Consider the following 12,712-nt stretch of genomic DNA (forward strand, 5'->3'; position numbering starts at 1 on the left):
CCTGTGTCTAGGTGGGAGTCAGCCGAAGGAGTGGGTGGAGGAGAGTAGGAGGAGGAAAAGGCATCCACTGTCAATATTTTTATGGGTCTGATGACTTTGAAGCCAAGTGGGTGTGCCGGAATGATTGCTGCAAGAGGAGAGGAGAGCTTCAGGTCTGTTGAGAGAAGAGAGTGATATGATATGATATTTTATTTGTATCATGCTCATACACAGAGTGGTCAGTCCAGGAGAAGAGGTAGTGAGAGGGATAGAGAGAGGGATGTCAGCAGAGATGAGAACATTGAAGGCATGGCCCACGGTGTGTGTGGAGCCAGAGGGTAGGATAGATTGGGTGAGAGAGTCGCAAAGGTTGCAGAAAAGGATATGAGGAGTCTGGAGAGTCCAGATGGATGCTCAGTCAGATCACCCATCAGGAGGAGGTGAGAAGATGAGGATAGTAGGGAGGAGGCCAGGTCAGCCCATTCTGAGAGGAAAAGGGCGGACTGACCTCGTGGCCAATAGAAGTTGGCCATAATGAGAGAAGATTTTGGGGAGAGTGAGAGTCTCCAACCTAGGCACTCAAACGAGGAGTAGGCCTGAGTAGGGATGATGGACACAGGTATCCATTTTGGGAAGATGAGAGCCACTCCCCACCTGTCTTCTTAGGCCTGGGCACAGAGATGATTTTGTAGCCTTCAGGGAGGAGTGTGTCAAAGCTTGTGACAGAGCTATTCCTGAACCAAGTCTCAGTGATGGCGAGCACATCAAGAGCCATGAGTTCGAGGAGGTTGCAGATGTCAGACGAGTGTTTGACAGCAGAGTGAGTGTTGAGAGTGGCAATGTGGAGCAGCTTGATTTCTTTGAGGGTCTTCCTCAGGGGGGCACAGGGGACAGTGGTCCCATCCCGGGGTGGCAAAAGGGCCAGGGCATAGTGGAGGGTGGTGAAGGAGCTAAGGCCGACAAGGGAAACAGGACAGTATGGCAAGGCAGGGGTGCTAATAAAGAGGAGGATGAATGCACAGAAGGCACGGGGGCCTGTGCAGAGGAGGAGGAGGGCACAGAAGGCAAGGGAGCCTGGCGGAGGGAGAGGTGAGGTTAGAGAGGCGAGCTAGGAGCCTGTCGAAGAGAATAAGGTCGGGTTGAGCACCCTGAACCATGATGGCTCCATTAAGATAAAAATGGATGATGACTCTGGAAATGGCGAAGAGGTCAAGGAGAACCTCCCAGCGAGTGCCAACATTAATGGGGAAGAGGCGATAGGAGAGAGAAAGCCGACCATGTAGCGAGTCCAAAGTTCAGGTGCGTTAACGAAGAAGAGGATGACAGTGAGAGTCTCTCTGGCAGAAGCTGTGACATAGGTGTCTGCAATCGGAAGGCCTGCGTTGGAGCCCAGTATGTCCTTTTTAAGTTTCTTCTGGCCAGTTTTAGTGATGGGAGAAGGATAGGAGATAGTGAAGCAGTTGGAGAGGATAGTAGAGATAGATAGCGACATGGTTGGCTGCAGCGGAGAGGGGGGACACTTAACAGTCTGAGGTACTAATGCACTCGGAGAAGGGGTGTGTGGTGGGGGCACATAAGAGAGGGAAAACAGGGGGTAGCACACTAGCTAATGAAGACTCCAAGCAGTTGCAAGGCAAAGCTAGATTCAATTACAACAGGGCAAGGTGAAACACATGCAGCACAGGGCACAGCTAAGTTCGCTATTTTGCAGGGCAGGTGAAAAACAAGCAGCACAGTGCACAGCTAAATTCGATATTTGGCAGGACAAGTGAAAAAAACATGCAGCACAGTGCACAGCTAAGTTCAATATTTTGCGGTCAGGTGAAACACAAGCAGCACAGTGGGTGCATGGAATGAGCACTCCAGAAATGAGTGGAGTGGTCCAAGGCTGAGTCAATGAGGCCTGGGTTGAAGTATGGCGGCATGGATTGAGTGATGTGGGCTGAAGATGAGTGATGCAGGTGTAGATTGGGTTATGGAAAGATGCCCTGACTGTTGTGGGCTCAGTATGAAGGATGCAGGCATGGCGTGAAGGATAGAGAGAGGGGTGGACTCAGCTGGTCTCAAACTGAGTGGTGGCGATATAGTGTAAGTGATGTGGGATCAAGATGAGTGAGAAGCATGACTGAGACACTGGTTGAGTGATGAGAACTCAGACTGACTGATAGGGTCTAGGTTGAGCAGTAATGACTTATGTACAGTGAGCGATGTAAACTATGTGTCCTGAGCTCATGTTTTCTTTTGTAAATTAGTTTTTAAGGCACCTGAAAGTGTGTCATGGCAGACTGTGCTCTATGTTTCTCCCTCTGTAAAGATGCCCATCTCATGTTTCACATTAACCATCACTCCCATCTAGGATTTCCTTCTGCCATGGCTTCCATCACACCATCTTCATCTCTCAAGCAGCATCTTCTCATCATAGCCTACTTTTCTGTGAACGCCTCTTTCCAGTAATGCACTCTCTCACACTGCCCCTGTCTGCCTCTGGTGCCTCCTCTTTTTGTGCTGCATGTGACCTCCCGATCCCCTACGTGTTGGTGATATCCCCTCTCTCTCATGTGTTTCCTCTAGATATGTCCAAGAGCTGTGGATGTTATCGCCGCCTCGATCAATGTGAATATAAGATTGCCCCAAACGAAGAAAGATTCCTGCTCCACAACCTCGATGTGAAGACCCTATATCACTGCAACTGCACAAGAAGGTTAGAAGGGGCACATTCCACGCCCAGGTTATTACAGCACAGCACACACATGATTCATTTATGATATATCTTACTCCTTGGGTTTGCAGACGCATATCTGATCTTTTCTTGGGCGGCCATGTGGGCCTTGGCCATTTCGTAAACCCTGTGAGTGACCCCTCCCTATCTATTTGGGTTCTTAGACAGACATTTATCCACAGACTGGTCTCGATCCCAACCTCTAGAAGTGCTGCCAGATATACACCAGATATACACCAGATATACAACAGATATATACACCAGATATATACACCAGATATATACACCAGATATATACACCAGATATACACACCAGATATACACCTGATATACCGCAGATATACACCAGATATGCACCTGTCATTTCTATGAGCCCAGGAACTGACCCGAGTTCTTATTGTCAGTCAGTAGAGCACCCTCTTCTTCCGTCTGTGAACTGCCCTCTCTCTCAAGTCCTCCTATTGAGCTTTGCTCACCACTGATGGCCCCAGACTTACCTGTGTACTTTTCCCGGAGTTTCACAAGTTACCTATTGCTGCTCCTTATGCCTCTCGTCGACCTCTAACCTCCCCTATAGCTTTTGTGGTACTTTGTTGATCGAAGCTGAGGCCACCTGGTGCTCCCTTTCGAAGTCACCAGAGCAACCATTGCCAATAGCCAACAGCGACCTAGTACCCCTCAGTGTAGAGTCTGAATCTGCTTCCTACACCCCTCAGAAGGATGCATTATTTTTCCCACATAATCGACCCTAGCCCAAATAATGCACCTCTTGAATGCTCACACCGCAGTTCCAGGTTGCTTCGGTCTGGAAATACACAAATCCATATCCAAATGCCATTATTGATTGTTGTGACGCTGCTGCTCCCTGCGTGTCATGTGTGGGGCATCTTGAGGATGGCGCACGGTTTTCATCTGGCTCACGTGGCCATGCGCAATAGTTCCCGTTTGGGCTTACTGCACAGAAATACCCTCGCTTAGAAGTGGAAAAGGTTGCTTTAATGTGATAGGCCCAAGCTCACAAAGAAATACTAACCTGGCCCCTGGCCTTACAGACCAACATAATCATTTTAACAATTTGCCAAAACAATTAAATAAATAAACAATTTTCATTACCCCACAATAATTAAATCATTTCAAATTCCTCCCTTCCTATCCCTTGCTCACTTCCCTCTCCTTAAAACCCTCTCAATTTTCATTCCCGCTTTCTTCCATCTTCTCCGGGCGGCCACACCCCTCATTCTTCAATACCTGTTCCCCCTCTTTGTACCCCCGGGGTCAGTGGAGTAACTTTGCTGAAAATGTTTGGGGGACATTACATCTGAAGAAAAGGTGCCCCAGCCAAATGAATGGGGACACAATGGTGTGCCATGAAAGTTGGGGGGGGACAAACACCTCTGTTCCCCCTAAAATTACGCCCATGCCTGGGGTAGCCCGTTCGTGCAAACAGCACCACCCCCTTCCTTTACCGCGCTAGTACCCCATTGTGATTCACCCACCCCTCCTCCAAAGGGCCATGTCCCCGGCATGCAGCAACTTCTTACCCCAGTGAACTCCCCTCCACACCAATCTCCTCCTTCCTAAGACCTGCCGCCAGGCTGACCTGCCACATCAGCAACAATTAAATTTACATATCATCGCCCCTTGTAATGCCCCAGCCTGTCACATGAAAGCCCCTCTGTCCTTTCTAACCCTTATACAAGGCTCCATCCTGAAAATGGGGGGAAAAACAAAATTCTAATAAAAGCGTCTGCCCAACCCTGAAAGAATGAGTTCCCAAAAACTCTGCTTTCTCCCCCAAGACCACCAAGGCCCTCCTCCTAACTCCCAAAAATATGTACTGCTGACTGTGCCGACCCGTCCTCATGCTGAAATACCCACCCTTCTTTTCCCCCCATATGTCTCCCCCCAAGATGATCCCATCCTCACCGGGCACAACCTTGCTACCCCTCCAGAAGCACCCCACAGCCCTTTCCTTTCTGGTCTGTCTTTGATCCGCAGATCTTTATCCACCTAATTCTGATAAATGAACATCTCCCCACCTTAGACCTCCTTCCTCTGCTATCTTGTTCCCCTTCTGTCCTCTCTTGTCCAACCCTCCAGCCCTTACGTCCATATCATCATGTTTCCCCCACTGCACCAGGGGCCCTCGTGCAGCCCCAGTCCATGCAGTCCCATCTCATTGCTGTTCCCCCTCCATTGGACTAGGGGCCACCCTGCACCCCACGTCCATCCCACGCCTTCTCATTGCTGTTCCCCCCTCTGCACCAGGATCCAAACGAGCACCCCCGTCCATGCAGTCTAATCCACATAACCTGCGACTTCACAAAGCCTCTCGATGCACTTATCTCTTTGAGTGCCACTCTTCTTATCTCCTTGAGTGCCACTCTTCTTCTGCTCCTTCCTCAAGCACAAAACTCCGATATAACCCCTTTTTTGCCCCAAAAAATACTTCCAATAGTCTAAGCCAAACTTACAATTTTTCCTGACCGCACCTTCCGACTTCACCTTGTGATGTGGGTACTGAGTTCCCGCCATAGCGTGCGCCCTGACTCCCACCAACATGGGAACCGTGGCCACTACCGGACACTCAAAATTGAGATACCCCCTTAACCTCTGTATGTCTCTCAGTATTATTTGCCGTTCCACTATCACCCTCTCAAGCCACCCCACAAGTCTGCTCACCTTGTCATGCGGCAAGGGTGAGGGCCCTACCACCGCCTTCAACTCCATCCCTATAAAGGTCAACACCCCTCACCGGCTCTTCAATTATATCCTACCGCCACGGCACTCCCCATTCCTGCATTGACATCTGAAAACCTCGACATCTTCCGCATTCCTGTTCTGGCCCGCTCCCTTGAGATCGTCACACTAATGCTCCCTGCATAACCCAACTGCAAGTAAAACCCTGCTGCACCCACCAAGCTAAAATGCGCAACCATGCACCTGAAAAAATTGACCAGTCCTTAGACAATGCTTTGTCCACATAACCTTGGCCTATTAACTGCATCCTCCTCTTCCCTGGACCTTGATAATTTACTTAAAAACCTATGTGAAACCTTTCCCCAAACTCTTGGCCCCCCTCCCCTTCCGAGTAAACTGAGCCACACATCCAGATCGCAACTTTAACTGGTGTTCGGGCCCCCCCCCCAACTCTTTGCCCTGCTCCTTGCCCTCTCCATCGGTCCCCTGATTGGAAACATTGCATAATCGGGTGCCGTCCGGGGCATCTGCTCACTCGTGCTTAAACCTGCTCTCCGTCTTCATGCAGCCTTCTTTATTGAAGGCCCAACACGCTGCTGAGGGCTAACCCCTGCCTTCTCCCCCTGCCCCCTCCGGGGCGGGGCGACCATGAAAGAGCCGGTAAGGCACAGGTAAACCGCTCGCTGTATGCAACGTTGGTGCTGGCCTCATAGGCGCCATCCATTCCAGCCAGAGATCCATGTTGATATCACCCCACACAGCCTGACTATCCTCTGCCATCCTCGCCCTAAACTCCTCGTTGTATCTCACCCAAGCGAAACCCCCAAAACTCTCCTCCTCCTTAGACCCCTCTTTCGCTCTCACCTCCCTGTGTAGGGTTTTAAAAACATTCACAAATTCCCCTCCCCATATCTTATCTTTTGTCGCCCCATCGAATGCGCGCCCACTGGCTCTGTAATGCCCACATACGGCATCCTTTTGTCCTTCCCAGTACCTTCCGCAGCCTTCTCCTTAGGAACCTGTATTACCTCTGGAGCCACGGGCTCCACCACCTTGTCCGTTTGTCCCTCCACTGAGGATACCCTCCTCTCCTTCTCCACGGCCCCCGTGGTCCATAACCCCTTTCCCCCCTGTCTCCCATGCCCCAACCCCTCCCTGTCTATCACCCACCTCGTGTCTAACCTGCGCCAAGCCGCAGACCACTCCCATTCCCACTCACCTCTTTCTGCCCCGCCGTTGCCTAGCCATGGCAACCTGGCCTCCACTCCAACACTCCTCCTCTCCTTTCTCACCGGGCTCCTGCATGGTTTTTGCGAGCGCATGCTCGGGCCGGGCAGCTCCTCCTTGGATGATCCCGGGGAGTCTTCCCACCGCTCCATTGATGTCTTCTCGGCGGGGCTGTGCCAACCTCTGCCTGCTCCTCTCTTCTCGGGCGAGGTGTTCGCTCCTCCGCCCTTTGTTCTTCCATGCTAGGGGCTGTGCTGCAACCTCTAGTATGTCCTCTGCATTCCTCAGGAGAGGCTGTTCTCAAGCCCTCACCTACCACCTCCTCCGCAACCACGCGGGCCGTACTATGACCTCCACCTGAAATGTTATTATGCCGGGAGCTCGTTGCACACCTTCCCCTTTCCTCACTACTCAATGGGGATGCTCCCTCCTTCTCCCGCCTGCACTATTTTGCAGGTATTTCCCCCCTCTGCCCCTCCGCAATGCCACCTCTCTCTGGTCCGAGACGACCCTAACCTCACCCCTGCCTGCTTTGTGCCCACTGCATAACCCACTCCACTAGAGTCCTCCACTGTATCTTTGGCTCCCAACCATTTGCCAACCTCGCCCACACTCGCGGACGCTCTCCTGGGTACCTCCATCCTGCTCCTTCTTGCCCCTTTGTCCCAAACCCCCCCGCCTGCTGAAGGGCTACAAGCCACCACTGCGGCAAGGGACCCATCCGTTGCCAATCTGTGCTGAGGCCTGCCTTCTCCAGCCCCCTTTTCCCTAGTAACTTCCCCCGCTGCCGGATCCAGCTGGGCTTTGGTTGCCCTGCTAATAATATTCAAAGCCTTTCTTAATGCCTGAGCATCCACCAAACCCAACCTACCAGATCCTTGTCCTGCCATCCTGTTTCCCTTCATAATGCAGTTAGCTGCCGCAGCCCCTTGCTACCTACCCAAGCTCAGCTGGCCCCCGAGCCCTAAAGTATTATTTACTCCCCTGTGAGGCCTGTCCGAGTATATGTATTGTAAAAATGGGAGGCTTCTCAAGTGAAACCTGTATAAATCCCAACCAATGTCCTGAAAATAAAATAGTTTTTATAAAAACGTAGCTCCTGCACCCCATACGCTTATTTCTTGCTGATTAATAGCCTAATCTGCTGACTGAATGAAATAAAAGGAAAAGCGTGTGTGGCCGTTTAAGGGCTCTGCCCTGCCCCCTGGTGGTTTGGCGACGGAACCGCACTGCTTTGCGCTTGTCGGAAAGAAACCGAGAGGAGTAGCCTGCTAAAGCAGCTATCCCTCTTCAAAGCTCACTCTCCCCTATTACACCCCACTCCCCCCGCTGCGAGTAGGAAACACGTGGAGAAAGCTTCCCTCTCCTGGAACCAACAACGCTCGACAACCTGACGGCCAAATTGAGCCCACCGCCTCCTCACAAGAGCGCCCCGTATACCGGGCACGAAATGCGGAAACTGCCAAGGTATGGGGGAGTACTTTATTTACAATACCCCCGGCTATATTAGCACAGTATTTTGATATAGCGTAAAATTCTCTGTCTGCCCACAACCATCTCCCAATATCTAGCAGTAATCTAAATCCTACCTCAAGTTTGCTAACTGACAAGGCCCCAAGTGCATGGAAGGCTCGGGAGCAGCGATCCGGAATAAATGCTTGTCCCAACTGTCACTTGCTCCCGAACCTTCCCTGCCCCCCTTTATACTCCTAAAGGGCGCTCTATGCGCAGGTTGCAGCGCCCGAAAACACCCCAGGGGGAAACGCTTCACATTCCCCTTCGGGCCCCCCATTTTCACTGCGAGCACTGTGTAGTAATCTGGTTTGCAGATTAGCAGTGAGTGTGAGGTCATCTGCAGTGGAAGTGTTCTGCTGGTGACGGTTGGTGAGAGAGAGAGTGAAGCTGTGAGCAGAGGAGATGGGTGTGGGGGTGAGCCCGGTGTTTCCCTTGTCACCTTGTGTCCCCTACCATCCCCGTATCTTGTCCCATGTGAGATCATGCATCGTTCTCCCCATGGGCTACGTTGGGTCCTGTTGCTGTACCGGCGCTGGGGGTGCACACCCAGCGCGGTCCTTTGATGTCACCCGGCCAGCATTGCGGTCTCTCCGCTAGGTGCCTGCCGTTGTCTGCTGCCAGCATCCATAGTCGAGGCGTGCCGACGCTGGGGCCGAGGAGGAGGACCTGGCCTGTCAAGAGTGTGTCGGCTCGTTTCATCCTGGGCCTGCCCTTCACCTTAGGGAGGCGGGATGTGTTGACGGTGGAGCCGAGGAGGAGGAGCTTCCCTATTCCAGCCATGTGCAGCCATTCTATCGGAGACCCTGGAGTGCCTACTTTCATGTTGCGCGGCCAGCCAGCCCCAGGCTACTCAGTGGGATGGCGGAGCCCCGAGGTGGTTGCTGGTCAGTGATTCCTGAAATTGTGGTGATGTCACGGTTGGGGCCGTAGCCTTACGGCCATCACGTGAGCAGTGGCCGTTGTTGTGCTTCGCTCAGCTGACGTTCCAGGAAGTGAGAACGGGAAGTTAGGACGTCGCATTCCAGAAGGGCTGTGTTTGATTATTCGCTACATCATAAGTGCGGGATGGATGTGGCTAATGACTATCGTTGGGGAGTAGATGGGGTTGTGGCAATAGTTGTTCCTGTGTTTCAATCCTTGTTTCCAGCGGATTTGAGAGGGCATGGTTTCTCCTGAATGGAGCCTACCGCTGGAACATAACACGCCTGAGAGTCTTCCACTGAGTCCTTGGGAGGCAGCAGTCAGAGCAACATTTGCAGCGTTCTCTGGTTCCGTATTGGGCAGGAATTCGAGCAATTTGCCTGTGTACGGCGTTGGACATGGGACTTAGGTATCAGGTTAGTGTATCGGGCCGTGTGCATGAGGATGAGTGCATGTTACGTGTTGTGGCCCAATTGTTCTTGAGGTGTTAAGAGCCCTTTAATTAAGTCTCGGGGGGGGGGTCTTGAGCTTGGTGTCGAAGCCGTTGTTAGTCTCCTGTGGTGTCTATTGTTGTGGCCTTTGCGGGAGAGTAGGACCTTATGTATAGGGGTTTGGTGTTGTTCCCATTTGCGACTCCCTGGTTAGGAGAGGGGGGAGGGGTTGCAATGTGATTCATTCTGCGGGAATGTAATGTGTTTCATTCTGCAAATTACTAGTGACATTGATGTGTTCACCTTAGGGGTGGAACTTTGTTCCAGGGAAATGTTAACCCCAAGGAGTGTGGATTGGGGTGTGAACTTATTATGGAACAAATTGTATTAATATGACTTTCCTCACAGGACACTGACTGTCATGTACATTTGACATTGGGTCGTGCCCAGGAGTTCTTGCCTGTGGCATTTGAAGGCTGTGCTGGAGATCATCCTCATCCAATTTATTCACATGTGATGTAATGTTTTCACCTTTGAACATGTGATGTGTTTTTCATGATGTTTGCATTCAAATTTCATGCTATTATGCAATGTTATCAAAATGTCATTTGTGCATGCTTGATGTCAGTGTTTGGGGTGTGAGTGCGGTGTACGGGTGCATGCAGCAGTTTGGCGCACCTGTAGTCACATTGTTGTTACAGCATTAGAATCTTTGCACCTTGTATGTGTGGCGTTGTGGTCGCTGTGTGTAGTCATGGGTTGAGTTGTTGTGCCCATGTATCGTGTTTAGAGTGTCAGGAGTGCCTGTCCTCTTTGAACTTATGTCTTTTATGTAGTGCCTGGTTTAGGCCAGGGTTGGTCGCTATGTTTTGGTATTTCAGGGGGTGTTGATCTCTTGATCTTAAGTTTCATTCTGCCTGGTATGGTCCCAGGTTAGGTGGCTATGGTGTTTTGTGTGTTATGGTCTTTAGTGCTTTAAGGTTGTCAGGGTAGGTCGCTATTGGCCCGAGTGTTGTGGTTTTTGGTGCCGAAGGTTGCAGGGTTGGTCACCTTTGGCGTAGGTGTTCCGTCATTAGTGCCTGAGGTTTGTCAGGGTTGGTCTCTTTTGGCATAGGCGTAGTTCCCCAGGGCAGTTGTTTGCTGCTGTATTGTCATAGCGTGTTTGACTTCAGTCTGTCGCTACGTCTGTTAAGTTTTCTGATCGCCATAGTGTTTGGTTTTGTTCAGCTGAGATATTGGTTACTATGGTTTTGGATTTTGCTTTGCCAGTTTGTTTCCTAATTCCATGTTTCGATGATTTAGGTTGTCTTACTGGCGTGTTTTGAATTGGGGTTATGTTAGATAGATGAAATGGCCAACGGTTGTGTTGTGTAGCAGTATTGGGTTGTGGTTCTTCCTTATACTGTGGTCAGGGTGTGTGTGTGGTTCCTCGGTTATTGTTGGGCATTTGTTGTTGCTTCCTTTGGGGGCAGTTGGTTAGTGCTCAGAGGGGCAGCTCTGAGACTTCGGGGTGGCAGACCGGAGTGGAAGGTGTTTTGTGCTATGGAGGGTAAGCTGGTTAGGTAGTAGTTGTGTTAGTGTTAGCTAACAATAGTTCGGCTAGGGGTGGCAGCCCTAGGTCATGAGGGGCAGCTCGGGACAGGCGTAAGTGCTCTGTTTGTTATTTTTGAGGCCTTGAAGTGAAGACCGAGGGAGTGGTGAGTTGTATTTTTTTGCGGTTGCATGCTGTTGGCATTTTCTACTTGGTCCGTGGTTGTCCTGCAAATGCTTTCCTTTTGTGTGGTTCCCATTATTTGAGTTACCAGGGGTTCTGTACATAGGCGGCCACTGTGTTGCGGAATTTCTGGTAGTGTGTTGTGTTGGGATGTTAACCCTTTAAGTGCCAAGGACGAGGTATCTCGTCCTTGGGATTACCTCCCCAGTGCCAAGGACAAGATAGCTCGTCCTTGGCACTTATGGGGTTAATGAAGGAGAAAATGTTAGAAGGCTTTGCATGGTGAAATACTGAAATCACCAAAAAAGGCCTTGGCACTGGGGGGAAAACCCATGGCAGTCTAGTGCTGGTCACTTTACCTTATCATTCTTTTTGTTTTCCCAGGGAAGGAGAAGTGTAGTAACTGACTTTTGTGTTTCCTAGGGGAGGAGAAGTGTAGTAATCTTGCTTACAGATTAGCAGTGAGTGTGAGGTTATCTGCAGTGGAAGTGTTCTGCTGGTGACGGTTGGTGAGAGAGAGTGAAGCTGAGAGCAGAGGAGATGGGTGTGGGGGTGAGCCCGGTGTTTCCCTTGTCATCTTGTGTCCCCTACCATCCCCGTGTCTTGTGGAGGAGTACAGGACAAGGACAATAAAGAACCTGAGAACTTACCTGGAGTACCGGTGGTCCATCATTGTTACACACTGCTGTGGTGTCGGTTTCCGGGGCGGAGCGTGGCGAGTCTGGCAGCTGGTCTTCACATACGCCAGTCTCATTTGGCAGGGATGGGCGCTGCGCTTCCTGGTGTTACCGTGGAGACAGGCTCACAGTGGACTTTCCTAAAGGCATGCACCAGAAGGCTTTGGCGCGCACTGCATTTCAGGGGGGACAGGTGGGCTAGTAGTAGAACTAATGGCATTCCACGCTTTGGTCGAAATAAACTTTGTGCCCAAAACATTTGGACTCATGTTTTTCTGCACAAATACAGATGGTAAGTTTGGTTCAGGTATATAGATGGGTGGGGGGGCTGAATCCACTTGCATTTTGCTGATAATAAAGTGATACAAATTGTCCACAGAAATTCTGCAAAACTGTGTTTTCGCTAAAAAAAAGCTCTGGCAAACCTGATAGATCCGGACTAATGATGGTTAAATGTTCCATTCGTAAGAAGTGGGTTTGTTTGCTATCGTTGTTTTTGTCTGCTAATGCTACAGAACCCACCATTTTGCTGAGTTAGAATCTGTGTCCCTGCCCTGCAGCCCAAGAGCAGTTTTTTGTTTTGTATAGTTCCAGTTGTACCTCCACTGCTCTCTGTCATATTCTGGAATGTTCCCTGTCCTGGCAATCTTTGCCCTGTTCTTTTTTCTGAAAGCACCACATACCCAGGCTTGGACTGGCCTAAGGGGCTATAGGGCAATGCCCGGAGAACCGGAGAACCGGTATGACAGATCAGCAGGGCACAGTTTTCTGAGCCAATGAATGTGCGCCTTCTAGTTACAGCGGTTGTTATTAGCCTAGTGTGCTTTAA

At 50.7% G+C, this 12,712-nt stretch overlaps 1 protein-coding gene across 1 annotated transcript in view; it reads left to right on the plus strand.

Moving 5' to 3' along the window:
• PLA2G3 (phospholipase A2 group III) overlaps window positions 1–12,712 on the plus strand; it is a 78,261-nt gene that overhangs the window by 38,371 nt on the left and 27,178 nt on the right. The window contains exon 5 of the mRNA XM_069619341.1: window positions 2,551–2,680. Coding sequence (XP_069475442.1) covers window positions 2,551–2,680 — 130 coding nt within the window. The remainder of the gene's footprint in view (window positions 1–2,550; window positions 2,681–12,712) is intronic.

This window comes from Ambystoma mexicanum, chromosome 10, assembly GCF_040938575.1.
Source record: "Ambystoma mexicanum isolate Mex_15411 chromosome 10, UKY_AmexF1_1, whole genome shotgun sequence".
NCBI classification, from domain to species: Eukaryota; Metazoa; Chordata; class Amphibia; order Caudata; family Ambystomatidae; genus Ambystoma; species Ambystoma mexicanum.